Below are 21130 nucleotides of genomic sequence, written 5' to 3' on the forward strand. Positions count from 1 at the left end.
TCCCACCGCCCTCCCTCCCTCCCCACGTCTTATTCCCACCCGCCCTCCCCACGTCTTATTCCCACCCGCCCTCCCTCCTCCCCACGTCTTTTTCCCCACGTCTTTTTCCCCGCCCTCCCTCCCTCCCCACGTCTTATTCCCACCCGCCCTCCCTCCCTCCCCACGTCTTATTCCCACCCGCCCTCCTCCCTCCCCACGTCTTATTCCCACCCGCCCTCCCTCCCTCCCCACGTCTTATCCCCACCCGCCCTCCCTCCCTCCCCACGTCTTATTCCCACCCGCCCTCCCTCCCTCCCCACGTCTTATTCCCACCCGCCCTCCCTCCCTCCCCACGTCTTATTCCACCCGCCCTCCCTCCCTCCCCACGTCTTATTCCCACCCGCCTCCTCCCTCCCACGTCTTATCCCCCGCCCTCCCCACGTCTTATTCCCACCCGCCCTCCTCCCACGTCTTCCCAGCGCCTCCCTCCTCCCACGTCTTATTCCCACCCGCCCTCCCTCCCTCCCCACGTCTTATTCCCACCCGCCCTCCCTCCCTCCCTCCCACGTCTTATTCCTACCCGCCCTCCCTCCCTCCCCACGTCTTGTTCCCACCCGCCCTCCCTCCCTCCCCACGTCTTGTTCCCACCCGCCCTCCCTCCCTCCCCACGTCTTGTTCCCACCCGCCCTCCTCCCTCCCCACGTCTTGTTCCCACCCGCCCTCCCTCCCTCCCCACGTCTTGTTCCCACCCGCCCTCCCTCCCTCCCCACGTCTTGTTCCCACCCGCCCTCCCTCCCCCACGTCTTGTTCCCACCCGCCCTCCCTCCCCACGTCTTGTTCCCACCCGCCCTCCCTCCCTCCCACGTCTTATTCCCACCCGCCCTCCCCTCCCCACGTCTTATTCCCACCCGCCCTCCTCCTCCCCACGTCTTATTCCCACCCGCCCTCCCTCCCTCCCCACGTCTTATTCCCACCCGCCCTCCCTCCCTCCCCACGTCTTATTCCCACCCGCCCTCCCTCCCTCCCCACGTCTTATTCCCACCCGCCCTCCCTCCCTCCCCACGTCTTATTCCCACCCGCCCTCCCTCCCTCCCCACGTCTTATTCCCACCCGCCCTCCCTCCCTCCCACGTCTTATTCCCACCCGCCCTCCCTCCCTCCCCACGTCTTATTCCCACCCGCCCTCCCTCCCTCCCCACGTCTTATTCCACCCGCCCTCCCTCCCTCCCCACGTCTTATTCCCACCCCCCTCCCTCCCTCCCACGTCTTATTCCACCCGCCCTCCCTCCCTCCCCACGTCTTATTCCCACCCGCCCTCCCTCCCTCCCCACGTCTTATTCCCACCGCCCTCCCTCCCTCCCCACGTCTTATTCCCACCCGCCCTCCCTCCCTCCCACGTCTTATTCCCACCCGCCCTCCCTCCCTCCCCACGTCTTATTCCCACCCGCCCTCCCTCCCTCCCCACGTCTTATTCCCACCCGCCCTCCCTCCCTCCCCACGTCTTATTCCCACCCGCCCTCCCTCCCTCCCCACGTCTTATTCCCACCCGCCCTCCCTCCCTCCCCACGTCTTATTCCCACCCGCCCTCCCTCCCTCCCCACATCTTATTCCACCCGCCCTCCCTCCCTCCCCACGTCTTATTCCCACCCGCCCTCCCTCCCTCCCACGTCTTATTCCCACCCGCCCTCCCTCCCTCCCCACCCACCCGCCCTCCCTCCCACGTCTTATTCCCACCCGCCCTCCCTCCCTCCCCACGTCTTATTCCCACCCGCCCTCCCTCCCTCCCCACGTCTTATTCCCACCCGCCCTCCTCCCTCCCCACGTCTTATTCCCACCCGCCCTCCCTCCCTCCCCACGTCTTATTCCCACCCGCCCCTCCCTCCCTCCCCACATCTTATTCCCACCCGCCCTCCCTCCCTCCCCACCCGCCCTCCCTCCTCCCCACCCGCCCTCCCTCCCTCCCCACGTCTTATTCCCACCCGCCCTCCCTCCCTCCCCACGTCTTATTCCCACCGCCCTCCCTCCCTCCCCACGTCTTATTCCCACCCGCCCTCCCTCCCTCCCACGTCTTATTCCCACCCGCCCTCCCTCCTCCCCACGTCTTATTCCCACCCGCCCTCCCTCCCTCCCCACGTCTTATTCCCACCCGCCCTCCCTCCCTCCCCACGTCTTATTCCCACCCGCCTCCCTCCCTCCCCACGTCTTATTCCCACCCGCCCTCCCTCCCTCCCCACGTCTTATTCCCACCCGCCCTCCCTCCCTCCCCACGTCTTATTCCCACCCGCCCTCCCTCCCTCCCCACGTCTTATTCCCACCCGCCCTCCCTCCCTCCCCACGTCTTATTCCCACCCGCCCTCCCTCCCTCCCTCCCCACGTCTTATTCCCACCTGCCCTCCCTCCCACGTCTTATTCCCACCCGCCCTCCCTCCCTCCCCACGTCTTATTCCCACCCGCCCTCCCTCCCTCCCCACGTCTTATTCCCACCCGCCCTCCCTCCCTCCCCACGTCTTATTCCCACCCGCCCTCCCTCCCTCCCCACGTCTTATTCCCACCCGCCCTCCCTCCCTCCCCACGTCTTATTCCCACCCGCCCTCCCTCCCTCCCCACGTCTTATTCCCACCCGCCCTCCCTCCCTCCCCACGTCTTATTCCCACCCGCCCTCCCTCCCTCCCCACGTCTTATTCCCACCCGCCCTCCCTCCCTCCCCACGTCTTATTCCCACCCGCCCTCCCTCCCTCCCCACGTCTTATTCCCACCCGCCCTCCCTCCCTCCCCACGTCTTATTCCCACCCGCCCTCCCTCCCTCCCCACGTCTTATTCCCACCCGCCCTCCCTCCCTCCCACGTCTTATTCCCACCCGCCCTCCCTCCCTCCCCACCCGCCCTCCCTCCCTCCCCACCCGCCCTCCCTCCCTCCCCACGTCTTATTCCCACCCGCCCTCCCTCCCTCCCCACGTCTTATTCCCACCCGCCCTCCCTCCCTCCCCACGTCTTATTCCCACCCGCCTCCCTCCCTCCCCACGTCTTATTCCCACCCGCCCTCCCTCCCTCCCCACGTCTTATTCCCACCCGCCCTCCCTCCCTCCCCACGTCTTATTCCCACCCGCCCTCCCTCCCTCCCCACGTCTTATTCCCACCCGCCCTCCCTCCCTCCCACGTCTTATTCCCACCCGCCCTCCCTCCCTCCCCACGTCTTATTCCCACCCGCCCTCTCTCCCTCCCTCCCCACGTCTTATTCCCACCCGCCCTCCCTCCCTCCCTCCCCACGTCTTATTCCCACCCGCCCTCCCTCCCTCCCTCCCCACGTCTTATTCCCACCCGCCCTCCCTCCCTCCCTCCCCACGTCTTATTCCCACCCGCCCTCCCTCCCTCCCCACGTCTTATTCCACCCGCCCTCCCTCCCTCCCTCCCTCCCCACGTCTTATTCCCACCCGCCCTCCTCCCTCCCCACGTCTTATTCCCACCCGCCCTCCCTCCCTCCCCACGTCTTATTCCCACCCGCCCTCCCTCCCTCCCCACGTCTTATTCCCACCCGCCCTCCCTCCCTCCCTCCCCACGTCTTATTCCCACCCGCCCTCCCTCCCTCCCCACGTCTTATTCCCACCCGCCCTCCCTCCCTCCCCACGTCTTATTCCCACCCGCCCTCCCTCCCTCCCCATGTCTTTTTCCCACCCGCCCTCCCTCCCTCCCACGTCTTATTCCCACCCGCCCTCCCTCCCTCCCCACGTCTTATTCCCACCCGCCCTCCCTCCCTCCCCACGTCTTATTCCCACCCGCCCTCCCTCCCTCCCCACGTCTTATTCCCACCCGCCCTCCCTCCCTCCCCACGTCTTATTCCCACCCGCCCTCCCTCCCTCCCCCCCTCCCTCCCCACGTCTTATTCCCACCCGCCCTCCCTCCCTCCCACGTCTTATTCCCACCCGCCTCCCTCCTCCCCACGTCTTATTCCCACCCGCCCTCCCTCCCTCCCCACGTCTTATTCCCACCCGCCCTCCCTCCCTCCCCACGTCTTATTCCCACCCGCCCTCCCTCCCTCCCCACGTCTTATTCCCACCCGCCCTCCCTCCCTCCCCACGTCTTATTCCCACCCGCCCTCCCTCCCTCCCCACCCGCCCTCCCTCCCTCCCCACGTCTTATTCCCACCCGCCCTCCCTCCCCACGTCTTATTCCCACCCGCCCTCCCTCCCTCCCCACGTCTTATTCCCCACCCGCCCTCCCTCCCTCCCCACGTCTTATTCCCACCCACCCACCCTCCCTCCCTCCCCACGTCTTATTCCCACCCGCCCTCCCCCCCTCCCCACGTCTTATTCCCACCCGCCCTCCCCCCCTCCCCACGTCTTATTCCCACCCGCCCTCCCCACGTCTTATTCCCACCCGCCCTCCCCCCCCTCCCCACGTCTTATTCCCACCCGCCCTCCCTCCCTCCCCACGTCTTATTCCCACCCGCCCTCCCTCCCTCCCCACGTCTTATTCCCACCCGCCCTCCCTCCCTCCCCACGTCTTATTCCCACCCGCCCTCCCTCCCTCCCCACGTCTTATTCCCACCCGCCCTCCCTCCCTCCCTCCCCACGTCTTATTCCCACCCGCCCTCCCTCCCCACATCTTATTCCCACCCACCCTCCCTCCCTCCCCACGTCTTTTTCCCACCCGCCCTCCCTCCCTCCCCACGTCTTATTCCCACCCGCCCTCCCTCCCCACGTCTTATTCCCACCCGCCCTCCCTCCCTCCCCACGTCTTATTCCCACCCGCCCTCCCTCCCTCCCCACGTCTTATTCCCACCCGCCCTCCCTCCCTCCCCACGTCTTATTCCCACCCGCCCGCCCTCCCTCCCTCCCCACGTCTTATTCCCACCCGCCCTCCCTCCCTCCCCACGTCTTATTCCCACCCGCCCTCCCTCCCTCCCCACGTCTTATTCCCACCCGCCCTCCCTCCCTCCCCACGTCTTATTCCCACCCGCCCTCCCTCCCTCCCCACGTCTTATTCCCACCCGCCCTCCCTCCCTCCCCACGTCTTATTCCCACCCGCCCTTCCTCCTCCCCACGTCTTATTCCCACCCGCCCTCCCTCCCTCCCCACGTCTTATTCCACCCGCCCTCCCTCCCTCCCCACGTCTTATTCCCACCCGCCCTCCCTCCCTCCCCACGTCTTATTCCACCCGCCCTCCCTCCCTCCCCACGTCTTATTCCCACCCGCCCTCCCTCCCTCCCCACGTCTTATTCCCACCCGCCCTCCCTCCCTCCCCACGTCTTATTCCCACCCGCCCTCCCTCCTCCCCACGTCTTATTCCACCCGCCCTCCCTCCCTCCCCACGTCTTATTCCCACCCGCCCTCCCTCCCTCCCCACGTCTTATTCCCACCCGCCGCCCTCCCTCCCCACGTCTTATTCCCACCCGCCCTCCCTCCCTCCCCACGTCTTATTCCCACCCGCCCTCCCTCCCTCCCCACGTCTTATTCCCACCCGCCCTCCCTCCCTCCCCACGTCTTATTCCCACCCGCCCTCCCTCCCTCCCCACGTCTTATTCCCACCCACCCGCCCTCCCTCCCTCCCCACGTCTTATTCCCACCCGCCCTCCCTCCCTCCCCACGTCTTATTCCACCCTCCCTCCCTCCTCCCCACGTCTTATTCCCACCCTCCCTCCCTCCCTCCCCACGTCTTATTCCCACCCGCCCTCCCTCCCTCCCCACGTCTTATTCCCACCCGCCCTCCCTCCCTCCCCACGTCTTATTCCCACCCACCCGCCCTCCCTCCCCACGTCTTATTCCCACCCGCCCTCCCTCCCTCCCCACGTCTTATTCCCACCCGCCCTCCCTCCCTCCCCACGTCTTATTCCCACCCGCCCTCCCTCCCCACGTCTTATTCCCACCCGCCCTCCCTCCCTCCCCACGTCTTATTCCCACCCGCCCTCCCTCCCTCCCCACGTCTTATTCCCACCCACCCGCCCTCCCTCCCTCCCCACGTCTTATTCCCACCCGCCCTCCCTCCCTCTTCACGTCTTATTCCCACCCTCCCTCCCTCCCTCCCCACGTCTTATTCCCACCCTCCCTCCCTCCCTCCCCACGTCTTATTCCCACCCGCCCTCCCTCCCTCCCCACGTCTTATTCCCACCCGCCCTCCCTCCCTCCCTCCCCACGTCTTATTCCCACCCGCCCTCCCTCCCCACGTCTTATTCCCACCCGCCCTCCCCTCCCTCCCCACGTCTTATTCCCACCCGCCCTCCCTCCCTCCCACGTCTTATTCCCACCCGCCCTCCCTCCCTCCCCACGTCTTATTCCCACCCGCCCTCCCTCCCTCCCCACGTCTTATCCCACCCGCCCTCCCTCCCTCCCCACGTCTTATTCCCACCCGCCCTCCCTCCCTCCCACGTCTTATTCCCACCCGCCCTCCCTCCCTCCCCACGTCTTATTCCCACCCGCCCTCCCTCCCTCCCTCCCCACGTCTTATTCCCACCCGCCCTCCCTCCCTCCCTCCCCACGTCTTATTCTCACCCGCCCTCCCTCCCTCCCTCCCCACGTCTTATTCCACCCGCCCTCCCTCCCTCCCTCCCCACGTCTTATTCCCACCCGCCCTCCCTCCCTCCCACGTCTTATTCCCACCCGCCCTCCCCCCTCCCCACGTCTTATTCCCACCCACCCACCCGCCCTCCCTCCCTCCCCACGTCTTATTCCCACCCGCCCTCCCTCCCTCACCACGTCTTATTCCCACCCGCCCTCCCTCCCTCCCTCCCCACGTCTTTTTCCCCACGTCTTTTTGCCCGCCCTCCCTCCCTCCCCACGTCTTATTCCCACCCGCCCTCCCATCCCTCCCCACGTCTTATCCCCACCCGCCCTCCCTCCCTCCCCACGTCTTATTCCCACCCGCCCTCCCTCCCCATGTCTTATTCCCACCCGCCCTCCCAACGTCTTATTCCCACCCGCCCTCCCTCCCTCCCTCCCCACGTCTTATTCCCACCCGCCCTCCCTCCCTCCCCACGTCTTATTCCCACCCGCCCTCCCTCCCTCCCCACGTCTTATTCCCACCCGCCCTCCCTCCCTCCCCACGTCTTATTCCCACCCGCCCTCCCTCCCTCCCCACGTCTTATTCCCACCCGCCCTCCCTCCCTCCCCACGTCTTATTCCCACCCGCCCTCCCTCCCTCCCCACGTCTTATTCCCACCCGCCCTCCCTCCCTCCCCACGTCTTATTCCCACCCGCCCTCCCTCCTCCCCACGTCTTATTCCCACCCGCCCTCCCTCCCTCCCCACGTCTTATCCCACCCGCCCTCCCTCCCTCCCCACGTCTTATTCCCACCCGCCCTCCCTCCCTCCCCACGTCTTATTCCCACCCGCCCTCCCTCCCTCCCCACGTCTTATTCCCACCCGCCCTCCCTCCCTCCCCACGTCTTATTCCCACCCGCCCTCCCTCCCTCCCCACGTCTTATTCCCACCCGCCCTCCCTCCCTCCCCACGTCTTATTCCCACCCGCCCTCCCTCCCTCCCCACGTCTTATTCCCACCCGCCCTCCCTCCCTCCTCCCTCCCTCCCCACCCGCCCTCCCTCCCTCCCTCCCCACGTCTTATTCCCACCCGCCCTCCCTCCCTCCCCACGTCTTATTCCCACCCGCCCTCCCTCCCTCCCCACGTCTTATTCCCACCCGCCCTCCCTCCCTCCCCACGTCTTATTCCCACCCGCCCTCCCTCCCTCCCCACGTCTTATTCCCACCCGCCCTCCCTCCCTCCCTCCCCACGTCTTATTCCCACCCGCCCTCCCTCCCTCCCCACGTCTTATTCCCACCCGCCCTCCCTCCCTCCCCACGTCTTATTCCCACCCTTCCTCCCTCCCCACGTCTTATTCCCACCCGCCCTCCCTCCCTCCCCACGTCTTATTCCCACCCGCCCTCCCTCCCTCCCCACGTCTTTTTCCCACCCTCCCTCTCTCCCATCCTCCCTCTCTCCCATCCTCCCTCTCTCCCATCCTCCCTCTCTCCCACCCTCCCTCTCTCCCACCCTGCCTCTCTCCCACCCTCCCTCTCTCCCACCCTCCCTCTCTCCCACCCTCCCTCACTCTCCCACCCTCCCTCTCTCTCCCACCCTCCCTCTCTCTCCTACCCTCCCTCTCTCTCCCACCCTCCCAACCCTCTCCCCCCACCCCTCCCCTCCCCTCCCAACCCTCTCCCCCCACCCCTCCCCTCCCCCACCCCCACCCCTCTCTCTTCTCCCCCCCCATCCCTCCCTCTTCTCCCCCCCCCACCTCTCCCTCTTCTCCCCCCCCACCTCTCCCTCTTCTCCCCCCCCCACCTCTCCCTCTTCTCCCCCCCCCACCTCTCCCTCTTCTCCCCCACCCCACCCCTCCCCTTCCCCCCCACCCCTCCCCTTCCCCCACCCCCACCCCTCCCCTTCCCCCCACCCCCACCCCTCCCCTCTTCTCCCCCCCCCCACCTCTCCCTCTTCTCCCCCCCCCAACCCTCCCTCTTCTCCCCCCCCAACCCTCCCTCTTCTCCCCCCCCCCAACCCTCCCTCTTCTCCCCCCCCCCCAACCCTCCCTCTTCTCCCCCCCCCCAACCCTCCCTCTTCTCCCCCCCCAACCCTCCCTCTTCTCCCCCCCCCAACCCTCCCTCTTCTCCCCCCCTCCCTCTTCTCCCCCCCCAACCCCTCCCTCTTCTCCCCCCCCCAACCCTCCCTCTTCTCCCCCCCCCCCTCCCTCTTCTCCCCCCCAACCCCTCCCTCTTCTCCCCCCCCAACTTCTCCCTCTTCTCCCCCCCCAACCCCTCCCTCTTCTCCCCCCCCCCAACCCCTCCCTCTTCCTCCCCCTCACACCTCCCTCTTCCTCTTCCCCTCCCCCACCCCTCCCTCTCTCTCCCACCCTCATCTCTCTACCCACAAATGTTTAATGGGGAGTAGCAGCACAAAGATGAAAACAACCCAAATGTTTACACAGTAACCTTACGGGACTGTGCACCGATATCTACTAATCTCTGTCCTGAATCTGATACAGTTAGGTACAAGCTCCTCCACAAACCTTAGATCAATGTCACAAAAATAGTGCCACGTCCTGGGATTTGGAACGTGATCCATCTTCGGTAAAGATACAAACGCTCCGGAATCAATGCTTCATGCAGTCGCTTGCCCTCTGTCCCTTGGCATTTTGCAGTGCTGAGATGAATGATCCTTCCTGAGTATGGATGCAATTATCAAAAGGGCCTCATAGCCTGGAATTACAAAGACTACATGTCAGGGCAAGGAACTATGTACCTGCCCTCGCATGGATACTCGTGACGTCAATGAAAGATCTCGTTACCAGCTTACAAATGACACCCATGGGTGCAAGTGCAGCGCTGTAGCTGAATGCTTTTATCGCACCACAATGGGCCGCACCCGGTACTATGGGCAATGATCTTTGCTCGGAATGTGGGCATGCAGGTTTTTAATGGTTATCATAGTGGTAATTGGCGTGTCTTATTTACATTATACATGTCACAGCAAATGTATGCATTGTCATTTTATGCTGCTTAAATGGAATTACTAACTTTAAAAAAAAATTTTTATACATGGTCGAGGCTTATGGAAGAGCTGGAGCAAAATGGAAAGGGGCAACACCAACAGCAGAGTAGAAGTGAGAGCGAAATGAGGGGGGGGGGGGGGAGTGGGGGGAGAGAAGGATACATGGGGTGAACAAGCTGAATGAAACCAAGCAAGAAGAGGAAGAGGAAGGTGGGGATGGAACAGAAAAGGAACAAACCAGCTGACAACTAACAAACGAGAAGTGGTGGGGAAAATCACAATAACCTGGAAAAAGGGAGTGCTTGGGAATGTGATTATTGTGGATAGAAGATATCACAATGCAAAAGTAACAGGGCTAGATGCTCAGCTTTGTTGTGGTTTTTAGGGCCTTACTTTGCATGCCATCAAGCAGGGCAGGATATGAGGCAGGGTTGCCAGCACAAAGGGGAGAGCAGTACTCCATCAAGCTGCATATGAAGGCCTTGTATGTTGTCAAAAGTACAGATTGGCCAATGAAAGATTCCCAGACAGCGGCTGGCTTATGCTCTGCCTAAGAAAGATCATGGCTGATGGTGAGGCCTAAAAGTTTTGTGACTTAACCTCTTGAAGTGGTTTATTTCGGATGTGGGATGGTTTGTCAGACGGTCCTTCGTGGGAGACATGGTGAGTGTGTGGCATTTGGCAGGGTAGAAAAATATACTAAGTGGTGGACCAACTCCTGATTCGATGAAGGTATGCAGAGAGGGACGAGTGCTGCCTGGCTTTCTAAAGGATGTTATGGCAGAGTGTTGAGCCATCAGCAGAGAGATAGGCAGGATTTTCCAAGGAATCAAAGATCATCCATGAAGATGAAGAGCAAGACTGGGCCCAAGGCACTCCCTTGGAGAACTCCAGCCTTGACATGGAGAAGAGATGAAACGGTCCCTTTGAGAGCCACCCGTTGGCTACAAGAGCAGAGGAAGTCAGTGTTGTAAGAAATCAAGATATACAAAACTGTCCCAATGGTAGGTTTAATTCAGTTTCGATCTCTGGCAACACCTGTAAGACATCATCAAGCATTGTATCAGTATTCCGTAATCATGGAAGTAGCAATCGATTAGCAATTAGAGCAAGCAAGCCTGGATCATCTAGATATACGCACCATTCGAGTATCCACTATCAAACAGAATAAATGTCACAGGAATGTCTCGGAGCGATGTTCGTCCGAGTTCTTATAGAAGCCTCTCAGTGGTTGGAGACAGCATAACACCTGGGTTCAACTTAGACACAGTTTCATTACATTCTCCCTGCCGTTAGAACTACACTTTCACGACAGCAGAAATCAAGCTAGCAGTACATAGCAGCAGAGTAATTTCAGGGGCGGCAATTGCCAGTCCATGTCAGTCAGTCCATCCATAGCGGTCGGGGCGGCGAATCTCTTTCCCGGCGCGGGTCCGGTAATTACCGGGTACTACATCCCCAAGACCAGAGTCCCCCGCGTCAGAGTAGCCGCCGAAATCGGATGACGGCGGTGGCCCCACAGGGCCAGCCGGATCGGGTGCATGTAGCGGTGAGGAAGCCGGCAGATACTCCATAGGCGGATCATCGGGCGGATCAACGGGATCGTAAGCTGGTTCGTCAACTTCCCCGCATGGGGCTAGGTGGCGTACTGAGACCGTCGATTCGCGTCCATTGGACAACACGAGCGTGCTCGGGGTTAGCTTGGAGTACCTGTACCTTGTACACCAGCATGTCATATTTACTCATGCGAACGGCACGTTTGAGAAAAGCCGGTCCCGGCTCAGCAAGCCAACCCGGTAAAGGTCGGGTCCGACCCGAACTCTTCGGGTGACGAAACACCCGTTCATGGGGAGCTTGGTTCGCCACACAATAAAGTCCTGATCGAGTTTAATGCCACCAAGTAGCGACCAAGCCCATTTGTCTAATCCCCAGCCGAGGGACTTAAGACTCAGAGTAACGGCCCTCCATATAATGCCATGAAAGCGTTTGACCTGTCCATTCGCCTGTGGCCAATACGGAGTAGTGTAGCTAGAAGCGACATTATGCTGGAGTAAGAAGTTCCTCACCTCCTGGGACAAGAACACGGCGCCTCGATCGGTATGCACATAGGCCGGATTCCCAAACATAGAAAACAAGTTCAGCAGACACCGGATAACCGTAGCGGCCGACATATCTACGCACGGGAAAGTAAAAGGGAATCTAGAGAACTCATCAACAATCGTGAGTAGATAACGAGAGTTACTCGAAGCCGGTGACGCCGGCAGTGGTCCTTTGAAATCCATCGCCAATCTCTCCCACGGCCTAGTGGCTCGGCCTAGTGTTCCCATAGGAGGATTGTAGAAGCGAGGTTTGAGTTCAGCGCATACGGAACAAGTGCGACAGAGCTGACGAATATCCTCAACGGAATAGGGCAAGTTACGACTGCGCACGTAATGAGCGAAACACGTCACGCCGGGATGGCACAAGGTGTCATGAAGAACGCGCAGGTCCTCAAAAGAGGTGAGGCTCGCACACATCGCCGGCCGCGATAAAGCATCGGCAACCAGATTATCCCGCCCAGGGTGATATTTGATTGTGTAGCAGAAATCGGCGAGCTCAATCCGCCAGCGAGTGATTTTCTCATTCTTAATGCGTTGAGCATGCTGTGTGTCGTACATAAAAGCAACGCTCTGTTGATCTGTGATAATTTGGAAGCATCGTCCGAGCAAATAGGGACGCCATCACCTGATCGACTCGATGATGGCATACGCCTCCTTTTCGACAGACGAATGTCTCCGTTCCACGGAGGAGAGAGTCCGTGAAAAGAAGGCCACAGGGCGCCCCCCTTGAGAGAGGGTCGCAGCTATCGCATGATCCGACGCATCGCTTTCCAAAACAAAGGATTTATTTTCGTCAATCGTCGCCACAGCGGCACCAGCGATGTCGGACTTAAGTCCATGAAAAGCAGCCTTGGCAGCGTGACTCATGGGGAACGCATCGCAATCCACAAGTGGGCGGAGCTTTGCAGAGAAATTTTGAACCCACGTGGAATAATGAGCAAACAGCCCGAGAGCACGCTTCAATGAAGCACGATCGCCGGGCGGGGCCATGTCGAGCAAGGGTCGCAGACTCTCCTTATCCTGAGCGACAGAGCCATGGGTCATGGTGTACCCCAGGAGATCTATCGTGCGAGCAGAGTAGCGACATTTAGCCTCATTCTTAGTCGAGCGATACCTGTGTGCGACCTCGAGGAATCGTTTCAGATTAGCATAATGATGTTCTTGTCATACCCGCAGACCGTGAGATTATCCAGATAAACGAAGACATCGGTCAAGTTCTCCTTAGCGATGAGGTCGTCCATAGCCCTTTGAAAACACGCGACCCCATTCGAGACCCCGAAAGGTAGACGGGTGAACTGGTACAACCTCTGGTCTGATTCAAACGCAGTATAAATGCGGTCTGCCTCGGAGATGGGGATCTGATGATACGCACTACATAGATCGAGAGTGCTATAGACCGAATACTGTGCCACCTGTCGAACCAGGGAGTCCATTCCCGGAAGTGGGTACGCATCCAGTTGGGTAAACCGATTAATTGTCTGCGAATAGTCGATTACCATGCATTTGCGATGCGACTCGCTTCGTACCACCAGAACTTGGGCCCGCCAAGGCAATCGACTAGGTTATATGATACCTTCCTTTAGTAGCTGCGCAGTCTCTTCCGCAATGAATTGCATGTCAGCTCGTGAGTGGCGCCGCGATTTAACCGTGACAGGTATACAGTCCGTGGTCATATTGGGGAACAGCGACAGTGGCTCAATTTCCATCCCTGCAAGAGCACACACAGCAAGAGTTTCAGTACCACCAAATTCCATTTCCAAGCGCCCATGTCACTTAAGAAAATCATGTCCTAACAAAACTTCTGCACATAATGCTGGTAAGACCATTAAATGCACATCCGGAAACATTCGACCCTTAATTACAAGCTTCAGTCGACATTCCCCCTTTGTGCTAAGCCACAGTCCCTGAGAAGCCATGAAGATTCTGCGTCTTGTCCCAAGAATCGGCCATCTATGTTTCTGTACAAGTCGAAGATCAACATAACTATTAGTGGATCCCGTGTCAATTAAAGCATCAGCAAAAATTCCTTCAATCATGAGTGGGATAATAGCACGGGACAGGCCAGGTGGCCCTGTAGATATCGAATCGTCGAGGGGAGGCGCTCGAGCCTCACGTGTGGATCCGACGCCAGCTAATGTCTTTCGTGCCGTTGAATTCGCTTGTAGGCCAGTCGTGCCACCACTAGAGGGCACTCGTGCCACGCGCGAAGATCCCAGCTTTCGTGTTGTCAAAGCGGATTGTAGATCGATCGTGCCGCCTCCAGAGGGCGCTCGTGCCTCGTGCGGGGTTTCGTAGCCAGCGTTCACCGATCGGGTGGCCGGTCCCGGAAGTTGGCAGGGTGTCGAAAGAATTCCTGTCAAGGACGGTCGTGCTGCGTACTGAAGTGATTGCAACACTTGTTTAGTCGGCGCGGCGAGTCTCATCAAGGTCGAGCTCTCAGCTCGGGGCCCACGGAGAGGGGCGATCCCAATCAAGGTCGGCGAGGCACGCCGTGCGCCGTTTGTACCGTGGGCGCGGAGATAAGCACATTCATCGTCGAGCGAGCTCGCCGGCCTCGCGACGCTCGACAAACTTTTGCAAAGTGCCCAGTCTTTGCACACAAATGACACCGCTTCCTTAGCCGGACAAACTGACCTGAGATGGTTCCGGTTCCCGCAGAAATAGCACTTAGCGTTACTTCCTGACTTGGGTCCAGCAGCAGCAGCCGCCGTCAATCCCGGATCGGGATCATCGAGCGTATCCGTTGTCTCAGATTCCGGCGGAGGTGCAGGTGCAGCATCCTCTAGCTCGGCGGTAGCTCTCTCCGGTCGTGTCTGTCGATATATCCCCGCAGTGACGTATGGGCGTTCATACGCGTTGGATTGCTCCCGCGCTTCGGTGTACACGTGAGATAACCGAAGGGCTTCTTCTAGCGTCAGGTCGGGTTCTTCAAGTAGTCTTTGTCTGACGACCGGCGATCTTAGACCTGAGACGAAAGCATCGCGGACAAGGTCATCACAGACTTGTTCATGGGTGCATACTGTAGGGGTACTGTCCTTCAGTAGCCGTCGGAGGTCTTGAGCGAATTGGTCTAAGGTCTCCGTGGGCTGTTGTCGACGAGACGCAAGCAAATGTCTGGCGTAGACCACGCTTGGTTTTTTTTTATGTAGATGCGTTTCAGCTCGGCCACAGCAGCATTGTACGTCGCGCACTGTTCAATGGACATGTACACCGTATGGTGCACCTTGGATTGCAGCACGGCGAGCCGCGTGTCTGTAGTGATTCCCTCCTGGGAATTGAATTGATTAGTCAAGAATTTCAGCCAATGTGTCAGCTGAGCGGTCGCCTGCGGATCTGCGCCGAAGACTGGAACTTGGATTAGCTTATGAGCCATGTCGTACTCGTTCGAGACGAAGAGAGGAAACTGAATTAATTGTTGTAAGAAATCAACATATACAACATTGTCCCAATGGTAGGTTTAATTCAGTTTCGATCTCTGGCAACACCTGTAAGACATCATCAAGCATTGTATCAGTATTCTGTAATCATGGAAGTAGCAATCGATTAGCAATTAGAGCAAGCAAGCCTGGATCATCTAGATGTATGCACCATTCGAGTATACACTATCACACAGAATAAATGTCACAGGAATGTCTCGGAGCGATGTTCGTCCGAGTTCTTATAGAAGCCTCTCAGTGGTTGGAGACAGCATAACACCTGGATTCAACTTAGACACAATTTCATTACAGTCAGTCAGTGATTTCCAAGAGGCTGTGGCCTTTGATGCTATAAGCAGAGAGTTTGGAGGGGTAAGGCAGGATGCCAGACTGCATAAAATGCTCAACATATTGTCTTCAGAAAGTATTCACACCCCTTGACGTTTTTCACATTTTGTTGTGTTACAACCTGAATTTACAACCTGTTGTAAGTTGTGTTACAACCTGTTGTGTTACAACCTGAACGCTTTGGATTAAATTGAGATTTTTTTTGACACTGATCTACATATAATACCCCATAATGACAAACTGGAATTCCTTACAAACTATTTAAAAATGAAAAGCACAAATGTTTTGAGTCAACAAGTATTCAACCCCTTTGCTATGACACTCCAAATTGAGCTCAGGTGCATCCAATTTCCTTTGATCATGTTTGAGATGTCTACAACTTGAAGTCCACCTGTGGCCAATTAAATTGCTTGGACATGATTTAGAAAGAAACACACCTTTCAATACAAGATTCCAGTTTTTTTTTGTTGTTGTTTTTTTTTGTATACTGAATCGAGGCTCGTGAAAGAGCTAACATTTACTTCACAAACAAATCACCCAGACAAACAAAATACAGACTTGGCATTTAATAAATAAATAAAAACCACCTTTAGAAGCCATTTTTCCCCGCAAGCGGGGGTTGGCCTTTTCGGGAACTGTGGTTGTTGTTGTTTTTTGGTCCCCTTTTTGAAGCAATGTTTTACGGCCGGATGCCCTTCCTGACGCCAACCCTTTTTGCCGCCTTTAACGACGAGCAGGGAATTACCAGTGAACTGGTACTCAATTTGCCGACCTCGGAAGGATGACAGGCTGAGTCAACCCCCCTGGCGTTAATTCAGCGATTAACCGGGATTCGAACCCAGGATCCTAGGATCCTAAGCCGGCACCCTAGCCGCTAGCCCAACACCAGACTTGGCATTTAATATGGAATATTAATTTTTTTCATGACTTGGGTTTACTTTCTTAACTCAGTATATCAATCTGGTGAGTTTCTTTTACACTTTGGTGATTTATTTGTTAAAAGAACCATGTCACTGATTGTCTGTCGCAGCAAGAATTCAACAACAGGATTATATCACAGGTGGCGTGGCAAAATGTACGGACAGGTGCATTTGATGATTGGCTTCATAGTCGGGTATACAAGGGTTGTTGCATTCTGTATTAGTGGAAAACAACTGCTGCACGTCTCCAAAAGTTATTGCCGCTTCCTCTGGAGATGGTCCGTCAACTCGACAATGCTGTTTGTCATGGAGTGTTGGCTTTACGAAATTACGGCATGAAACAGCGTGCTATTGCTCGGCAGTATGGCATCACTCAAGGTCAGGTGTCAAATATCCTGAAACGAAATGCTCAGAGGGGTGTCCCTACTCCAATACCGAGGCCAGGACGTCCCCGCAAACCAGAAGGAGGGATGATCGCCAGCTGCACCGGTTAGTCCGCAATGGCCATACCAAGTCATCTAATCGGCTTAGAGCTGAGTGGCAGCAACTGACAAATGTGCCTGTATCCAGAAGGCTAGTCAACCAACGACTGGTTCAAGCATGCTATCGTGCCAGGCGTCCCCTGAGAAAGCCACGCCTGACCAGACAACACCGCCAGCGCCGATTGCAGTGGGCCAGAGAGCACCGTCAATGGCAGCCAGGACACTGGAATCACGTGATCTTCAGTGACGAGTCTAGATTTCTGGTCTATTGTCAAGATGGCCACGTCCGAGTGCACAGACAAGTGCATGAAGCCTACAACAAAGATTGTATAGTGCCAAGAGTCCAAGCTGGAGGTGGTGGGGTGACCGTTTGGGCTGCTTTTCATGCAGGGGGCAAAACTGACCTGGTTGTTCTGAATGGAAACCTGAACCAGTTCAAGTACAGGGCCATTCTGGAAGAAACATTGCTTCCATTTGCTCGTGCAGCCTTTCGAGGAAACGTTGTCTTCCAAGATGACAATGCACGGCCTCATCGTGCTCGCATGATCCAACACTTTCTTGCTGACCGTGGTGTAGAGCATATGGAGTGGCCTGCCATGTCCCCGGATATGAATCCGATAGAGAACTTGTGGGCAGAATTAACGCGTCAAATCGACCACTTGGACCAGCAGCCGACCTCTGTGCGTGAATTGCAGCAGGCTATTGTCACTGCATGGCAAGCGATTCCTGTCCAAACCTTGGCAAATCTCGTGAACAGCATGCCTCAACGTGTACGTGCTCTCCTGAATGCTCGTGGGGGTTACACGAAGTACTGAACTGTAATTTTACTGTCCGTAATCCCAGTCGTAATTTAACTTTTGTTTTTGTTAAAAAAAATTTTGGCTAATGTGCAAAAGAAAGAGATACTTCTGGAAAACGTACAGAAGTTGAACACAGTACTGTCCACGAATTGAGTTAGATATCAGTTTACATCACTTTCAAGGATCAATTTATTTGTTTCGAAATGTCAAATGTGGTTCTTGTTTCTTTTAAAGGTCACATTAACAAAATCTAGATTAATTTCAACATAATTCCAATGAACTTTTGGTTCTAAGACATCTTGAAAAGTAAGTTCACCCCCACAAAAAAAATATTCCATATTAAATGCCAAGTCCGTATATAAAAAGAGGGAGCGGAAGACAAGATGGGGAGAGAAGGGGAAGCACACAAACACAACATTTGAAAGCAGGGAGATGAGGGAGAGGGCTTGGGGGGAGGAGGCGTGGGAAGGGGGGTGGGGAGGGTGGGAGAAGTATAAAACACAAGGACACCAAGGACTTCCAGGAAAGAAGTTGGTATTTCAAAAAAGTGGAATTGCGGTGAAATTAGCGGGGGTAGAAAAGATCAAGGTTTTGGATGGGGGAAGATAAGAGATGGTGGTGAACAGCTGTTGGAAAGACCTGGAGGGTGGAGTGGGATTGAAGAGAGTGAGGGAGTTTGTTCCAGAGGCGGGAGAAAAGAGGAATGAAGGAGTGAAGGTGAGCAGAGAGTCTTGATTTTGGCAGTTTAACCATAAGAGGGTTGCAGGCAGATCTTGTGTGACCTGTAGGAATATTTGCGGGACAGAGCCCAGAGAGAGCTGGGGGGGGCAAGGCCAGAGAGGAGTCCATAGAAGACGGAAAGACGACCAACCTGCCTACGGTGAGTGAGTGAGAGGCCCTTGGAGTTGGCTTCATCGCGGGAGATTCCAATGATTCTGAACACTTTGGTTTCAACAGCGTGAAGACGAGCTAGGTGTGAGGCAGGAGCAGTATTCCATTGAGCTGCGGATGAAAGCCTTGTATGTGGTGAGGAGCTCAGGTGTGCCAAGGAAGGACTTCACACGACGGAGGATGCCCAGTTGGCGACTGGCTTTGGAGGGCAGATTTGAAATGTGGTTTTCCCAGGAAAGATCATGGCAGATAGTGAGACCCAAAAGCTTGAGTGACAGAACTTCTTGGAGAGGATTATTCAGAAAGTGGTTGGGAGGGTTGTCCAATCGGTCTTTAAATGACAGTGAATGTCAGAGCAGACACTCTACCATCAGGTCCAAGGAGCTGTCCGTACCGTAGAACTCCGAGATACAATTATGAGGATGAATACATCTGGTGAAGGGTATAATACAATTTGTAGTGTTGAAAGATTCCAAGAGCACAGTGAACTCCATCATTAGGAAATGGAAAGAATATGGAACTAACCAGACTCTTCCTAGAGCTGGCCATCCGGCCAAGCTGAGCAACCGGGCAAGAAGGACCTTGGTCAGGCAGGTGACCAAGAACCCAATGACCACTCTGACAGAACCACAGAGTTCCTTGACTGAGATGGGAGAACCTGCTGGAAGGACAACAGTCTCTGCAGCACTTCACAAATCTAGGCTTTATGGGAGAGTGGCCAGATGGAAGCCACTCTTGAGAAAAAGGCACGTGACAGCACACCTGGAGTTTGCAAAAAGGCACATGAAAGACTCTCAGAGCACGAGGCAAAATATTCTGTGGTCTCATGAGAAAAATTGAACTCTTTGGCCTGAATGCAAAGTGCTACATCTGGCGGAAACCGAGCACAGCTCATCACCAATCTAACACCATCCCTGCCGTGAAGCATGGTGGTGGCAGCATCATGCTATGGGGATGCTTTTCAGCGGCAGGGACTGGGAGACTTGTAAGGATAGAGGGAATAATGAATGGAGCCAAACACAGGCAAATCTTTGAGGATAACTTGCTTCAGAGTGCAAAAGACCTTTGACTGTGGTGAAGATTTATGTTCCAACAGGACAATGACGCCAAGCATACGGCCAAACCAACACTGGAATGGCTTCAGAACAAGAACGTGAATGTCCTTGTGAGGCCCAGCCAAAGCCTAGACTTGAATCCCATTGAGAATCTGTGGAAAGACTCGAAGATTGCTGTTCATCGACGCTCCCCATCCAACATCACAGAGCTTGAGAAGACCCGAAGCTGTAATCGCTGCCAAAGGAGCTTCTATGAAGTATTGACAGAGGGGGTTGATATTTTATATCGGGTTGTAAATTCGATACTTCTGTATTTAATCCATTTTAAATTCGGGCTGTAACACAACAAAATCTTAAAGTCAAGGGGTGTGAATACTTTCTGAAGGTGCTGTATGACCAGAGAGACAGCCCTGATCACATGTCTGAGATTAAGGGCTTCCATCCAATGTTGGGAGAGTAGAAGTTGCCTCTGTGCTTTTTAATTGGTTGACTTACAACTCACGTAAACAACCCTGTAAAGGGAGATGAAATATCTGATTCGACTTGGGATTTGATCCAGGATTTCCTGAGATTGGTTACCTGTTATGGTTTATCTTAATTTGGGCGTTTGGTACACTTCCATGAAATGTTTCTCAATAACCCATGTCGACGTCAGAACCTTGTGCTGTGGTGACTTCATCTTGTGCTTTGTTTCTCGCACAGATCGACGTAAGAAAACCACCGTTCCAGAAACTGGGAATTTAGATGGAGATGAAATGTGCACGAGAAGGTAGCTTTATTACCTCTGCCACTGAAGGTAGATAGAGGTTATGCTTTCACCCCTGTATGTGTCTGTTTATCTGTCTGCGAACAAGACGTCACAAAAAGTTGTGGACGGATTGGGACAGGTTGAAAGTGTGACAAGGAAGAAATGATTCAATTTTGGTGAAATTCTGGATCCGGACACGAGAATTTTTTTCTTGAAGTGATTCTTGTGCAAAACAACTCAAACAACCTCCATATTTCCATATTTTACAACTTAAAGGCTGGAAATGAGGAGCTTACAAAACTCCAGTGAATGCTGGAGTTTTGTATTTAAATAATAGCAAATACCACCTGTCGCTTCACAGAGGGGAATACAAAGAGATGGGGGAGAGATGAGGAGAGACAGAGAAGAGGGGAGAGCAGAGAGAGGGGAGGGGGAGAGAGGCGAGGCGGGGGGGGGGGGGGCAAGGGGTGTGGAAGAGACAGACAGAGAAAGAAAAAGAGAGAAAGAGTTAGAAAGGAGGAGAGCAGATGACATCAAATCGGATATAATAAAAGCAGATCGCGCAAAAAGGTCAAAAATGCGATCTCATTAAAAAAAGGCAACATTTTCAGCAGGCTGACCGGATGGCACCGCACCACACCACAGGCATGTGGGGCCTAAACTTTGTACTTTGATCCATCGGCCATTTATTACAAAGGAGAATAGGATGCATGTTTGGTTGTGTTTAGCAGAGTGACAGTGCGTGGCACCTGCTGTATGTAACACGAGGTAGCGCAGGAGACTGAACTGCATACGTAATACCTCGTCGGTCACTTCACTCGAGATATCCTTCACAACGTTCACGTCGTCGAGATATCCTTCTATGTATCGGTTTTAGCCCCATCACTCAATGGTGAAGAATCAATTCTAAATTAAATAAT

At 56.3% G+C, this 21130-nt stretch overlaps 1 protein-coding gene and 1 long non-coding RNA gene across 5 annotated transcripts in view; one reads left to right on the forward strand and one right to left on the reverse strand.

Moving 5' to 3' along the window:
• Positions 1-21130, reverse strand: part of LOC144892443 (uncharacterized) — a 474675-nt gene that overhangs the window by 364365 nt on the left and 89180 nt on the right. The gene's annotated exons all lie outside the window — the stretch shown is intronic.
• The window catches only part of LOC137426573 (ataxin-3), a 68711-nt gene that overhangs the window by 40137 nt on the left and 7444 nt on the right, over positions 1-21130 (forward strand). For 2 of the 4 annotated variants that reach the window (XM_068115210.2, XM_068115211.2), the window contains exon 9: positions 20165-20231. The exons of the other annotated variants lie outside the window; for them this stretch is intronic. In XM_068115210.2, the coding sequence (XP_067971311.1) occupies positions 20165-20231 (67 nt within the window). The remainder of the gene's footprint in view (positions 1-20164; positions 20232-21130) is intronic. 4 annotated transcript variants of the gene reach the window in all.

Source organism: Myxine glutinosa, chromosome 5 (assembly GCF_964187855.1).
Source record: "Myxine glutinosa chromosome 5, kmMyxGlut1.1, whole genome shotgun sequence".
Lineage (NCBI taxonomy): Eukaryota > Metazoa > Chordata > Myxini > Myxiniformes > Myxinidae > Myxine > Myxine glutinosa.